General features: G+C 38.8%; 1 protein-coding gene across 1 annotated transcript; it reads left to right on the top strand.

The window, feature by feature from the left end:
* The first annotated feature begins 801 nt into the window (after positions 1-801).
* LOC117266713 (interferon-inducible GTPase 5-like) lies at positions 802-3,694 on the top strand. The gene is made up of 3 exons (XM_033642035.2): positions 802-996; positions 1,403-1,972; positions 2,536-3,694. Exons 2-3 carry the CDS (start codon positions 1,411-1,413, stop codon positions 3,171-3,173), a joined length of 1,200 nt encoding a protein of 399 aa, XP_033497926.2. The 5' UTR covers positions 802-996; positions 1,403-1,410; the 3' UTR covers positions 3,174-3,694.
* The last annotated feature ends 819 nt before the right edge of the window (positions 3,695-4,513 follow it).

Genomic DNA, 4,513 nt, shown 5'->3' with positions numbered 1-4,513 from the left:
ATCAGGTCTCTGGGTAATAAGTCAGCAAACAAGACTGAATAGCTTCATGCATGAGAGTTTATTCTCTACAGAGGAGGCGCAACCTCCTCCTCAGAGCACAGGGGTTGTGCCCAGAACAGTGAATACAGGGCAACTTTTTACCTACACTCAGACGACAGGATGATGAGAAATCAATTGTAGCTTTCTTGGGCTTTCTTGATTTACTTATGTTCTCTTGATTATATCAGAGGAACATACCTACTGCAACATGTTAGGTATTCGGCTGTATCTGTTAGACAGTCAATGGACTGTGTTTGAAGGCGAAATTATAGTGAATGTTAAATCTCTTGATGATGTGAAGTAACATCAGATAGATACAAAGGGGAATGTAAAGGTCAAACACTTACAAACACATGAGAAGAATGAAACAATACACTGCAGCGTTATCCTATGTAACACACTTTACACTGTCCTACATGTCATGTAAAGTCTTGTGTATTGAGGTTACTTGAGGTTAATTAAAGGAACAGAGGCATGATGAATATGTTTATGAATTTATTTTCGATGTTTTGATGTTTTTTTGCTGCTCATTAAAGATAAAGTACTGCAGGCCACATCTAGCTTACAGTGTAGACTACACACGTTTTTAATTTGGAAAAATTCATGTACAGCTTGAAAACAGCTCTTGATAAACTATAAACCGATAAAGAGCAAAGCGTGTTTGTCTGACTGAGTGCCAGTAGATAACTCAGAGGGTGTAGCTCTCTGATACAAACGCACCCTCCTCTCTGCACTTCTTGTAAACCAGCTGCTTTCACTGATAATGGGGCCGAGGAAACAGGACAAACAGGACAGACACTGACTGGTTATCGTGGCTCCCAGCAGACATTTTCATTGGTCACTTCACTGACTGTACAGTAAGGAGCTGAACTTTGTACAACTCTGACACTGTGCGGCTGTGCAGAGAAAGAAGTTAAACCTTCTCGCAGAGTAACAACGATCAAAGTGCCTCATACGGTAAGAGATATATTTACAGCTAATCCATGCTTATTACTGCAGCTCTATGTAACACAGTTTGCACTGCTCTACATGTAATGTGTAAGTAGTATAAGATAATAAGGTTACAATAACCATCATAGGGAACAAAACATAACTAATAAAATTTCTGAATTCATTTTGCATGTTTGGTGTTTTTTGCTGCCAAAAATACATCATTGACTGGAGGCAACAATTTATCCTGCAGTGTAGACTGCACAGTCATTAATTTCGAAAAATTCATGTATTGACAATGCAGTCTCCTAACTTTGCATAATACAACTGTATTAAAATCAGCCTCATTATATTTAATTCATTATTAGATAAAGGGTGAACTTACTACAAATGCAAAATACTACAGTGATTTTCTGTTTTCTATATTTTTCAGGGAGCACTATGGATAATCCATTTGAAAATGAACACATTCAAAAAATTAAAGAGGAGCTGCAAACCAATGGGCCTGACGCAGCAGCTGCAAAGATCCAGGAGTATTTGGATGAGCGGGATAATATTCCACTTAATATTGCAATCACTGGAGAGACAGGCTCTGGTAAATCCACCTTTGTTAATGCCTTCAGAGGCATACTAGATGAAGAGGATGAGAGAGCTGCTCCTGCTGGTTGTGTAGAAACCACCTTAGAGGTTTCACCATACCCCCATCCCAACTATCCCAATGTCATACTATGGGATCTTCCTGGTATTGGCACCTCTGAGTTTCCAGCTGATGAGTACCTGGAGCATGTTGGATTTGAAAGGTTTGACTTCTTCATCATCATCTCAGCTGATCGCTTCAGAGAAAATGATGCAAAGCTCGCTCAGGAGATTCAGAAGATGGGGAAAAAGTTCTACTTCATTTGTTCAAAGATTGACAATACCGTACGTGATGAGGAACGCCGCCTGAGGTCAAGGTTCAGCGAAGAAAGGACTCTTCAACAAATCAGGGACAACTGCATTCAACGTAAGTCTGAGGTTAGAGGGTGAAATCACAAATGCCTAAAACTCAAAGCTATATGTAACAAGGGCTACAAGGGCAAAAAATACATGGAACAGTCTGCCAACACTCATCAGAGACTGTGACACATTGTTCATTTAAAATCACCTAAAATCATGGCTAAAAAATATCAAGTGTGTGACCATAGTCTGAAATGTATCCAACGTCTGAAGTGTGCCTTGTTTTTATGTTTGATGTATTGTTGTCCCTGTTTTCATATATTTGATGTGCTCTTATGAAGTGTGTTCTGTTGCATGTACTGTATTGCTGATCCTGTTTTAATGTATTGTATGTGTTTTCTGTAGTTTTCATCACACCTGCCCAGAGACAGTTGGGAATCAGCCAAGACAGCTAAACTGGCACATTTAGAGAACTGTTTGTTATTGTGCACTGTCCCTGTAATCTTAAACTGTATAAACAAATTAGACCATACTGATTTGGTGTTGCAGCAGGTGTGATCCTATCGCAGGATGGTCTCTCATTCTGTCTTGATTTCATCATTTGACTCTTCTGTTCTGTTTGTGACACAGGTCTTGAAAAATTAGATATTGCGTCTCCACAAGTCTTCCTGGTGTCCAGCTGTGAGCTCCACCTGTATGATTTCCATCTGTTAGAGGAGACCCTGGAGAGAGACATCCCTGCACAGAAGAGGAACACTCTGCTGCTGGTCATGCCCAATGTCAATCCTGAGATCATCAGAAAGAAGAAAGAGGCCTTTGGGTCTAAAATCAAGTACCTTGCCTCTGTATCTGCACTCATAGCAGCTGCACCAGTTCCTGGGCTCTCTTTTGCCACTGATATAGCCATGCTGGTTTCTACAGTCAGTCAATATCAGGTTACATTTGGTCTTGATAGCAAGTCACTGCAGAGTCTTGCTCTTAGTGCACATGTGCCTTTGGCAGATCTTAGATCAGTGATGACATCACCACTTTGTTTAAACGAAATAAACAAAGAGCTTATCATTAAAATACTGGCCTGTTCTATGGCTGACATGGCATTAATGGCAGCAGAGGAAGGGTTCAGATTAATTCCATTAATTGGAATCCCAGCAGCAGCATCCCTCTCTTTTATCTCCACCTACAAAGCTCTTCATATTTTCCTCGACATGCTCGCTGAGGATGCACAGAGGGTGTCCAAAAAGGCCCTGGGTTTCAACACCTCAGTGTGATCATAAAGGTGAATGGAAATGTGGCACGATTAGAACTCTTAGTGTACAATGTAATCTTACTGTATGTACAGTGTACAAATCAGAGTGTTCTGATCATGTTGCATATTTAATCAAACACATTGAGCAAATCAGGTAGTGTAATGCTTACTGTCTGAATACTTTATATTAATCTGAATGAAATGAAGGCCTCTGAGTGATCAAATAAAATGTTCATTGAAATGTACTAAAATTAGTGATTTTGTCTTTACATTATCTTAGTGAGCTCTCCATCTCATGTTCTGTAAGGTTGTACAAACAAAATATTCTGTTCCCACATTACCGTCTTGTAGACGTATGCTGTCTTTATGGTATATTAACATATTTAGTTAAAATGTACACATTCATAATTATTAACTGTATGTTCTCATGAATGTTTTTCATTCATTCTGACTGTGCTCATATCTTACAGAAAAAGTTACTGGTTCCTGTGACTTTGAAAAACTCCTCATAGAATAAATAAATAAATAAACTGACAGTCACCATCTTGTAGTTGAGAGATCTCATTGTTTTGAGTTTTGGACACTTGCCGGTGTTTCCATTATGGGATACGTATTAAAATAGTTCAAGTCATTATTCAGAGGACGGTCCCTCGAGCTGATGATGCACAACCATCACTGCAGCCTGCAGCAGATGAGCAGATGCAGTGCAGAAGATGAACCATTAGTTCCTTCTGGGCCTTCAAATGCATCTCTTGAAAAAAAAATTAATAATAGAAATAATGACCACTTTTGGCCAGCATTTATACCCACTTTAATATGAGACACTGACAACTGATGTGTTTCATGATTTATGTATTTATGTATTTATGTATAAAACAGTTGACACCAGGCCTAAACTGAAAGTTGCTGGCCTGACATTAAACATTAAAAACATGCAACAAAAGCAAATATGTTCATCAAACAACACAACTTTGTATTCTTTCAATCAGTCAACACACAATGGATAACAAAATACAACATACAGCTATCAATATGAATCGGTTTGGCCTTGCAGTTCTTTGTGCTCTGTACCTGTTGATACGTTACATAGTTATAGTGGGCGCCAAAAAAAGGCAAGCAGGCAGATCACAGCATGAACTGTAGTCTTTTCCTCTTCAATCCATGCTTACAAATAGCGACACAGGTGTTTTGCACAGGTGAATTACAGATTGATGATTATGCAAGTGATTTCTATCAGCTGTTAATATGTTTTCATTTAGTGTAACACAGTTAGTCCAATCAAGTTTTGGGTCTTTGTTTGAGATCTGTGTTAACTGTTTTGAAAAAGGGTGTGAAAAAGTTTTAATGCATTTGCAAGACAAG

The sequence above is a fragment of the Epinephelus lanceolatus genome, chromosome 15, assembly GCF_041903045.1.
Source record: "Epinephelus lanceolatus isolate andai-2023 chromosome 15, ASM4190304v1, whole genome shotgun sequence".
In the NCBI taxonomy this organism is placed as follows: Eukaryota; Metazoa; Chordata; class Actinopteri; order Perciformes; family Serranidae; genus Epinephelus; species Epinephelus lanceolatus.
Note: the sequence above shows the minus strand (reverse complement) of the source record. Positions and strands in the feature narration are given on the sequence as shown.

Bases quoted from the DNA above. Each gene is read 5' to 3' on its own strand.
- LOC117266713 (XM_033642035.2), top strand. From the start codon at position 1,411: ATGGATAATCCATTTGAAAATGAACACATTCAAAAAATTAAAGAGGAG. The intron at 1,973-2,535 runs GTAAGTCTGAGG...TTTGTGACACAG, and splicing joins CAGGGACAACTGCATTCAAC to GTCTTGAAAAATTAGATATT.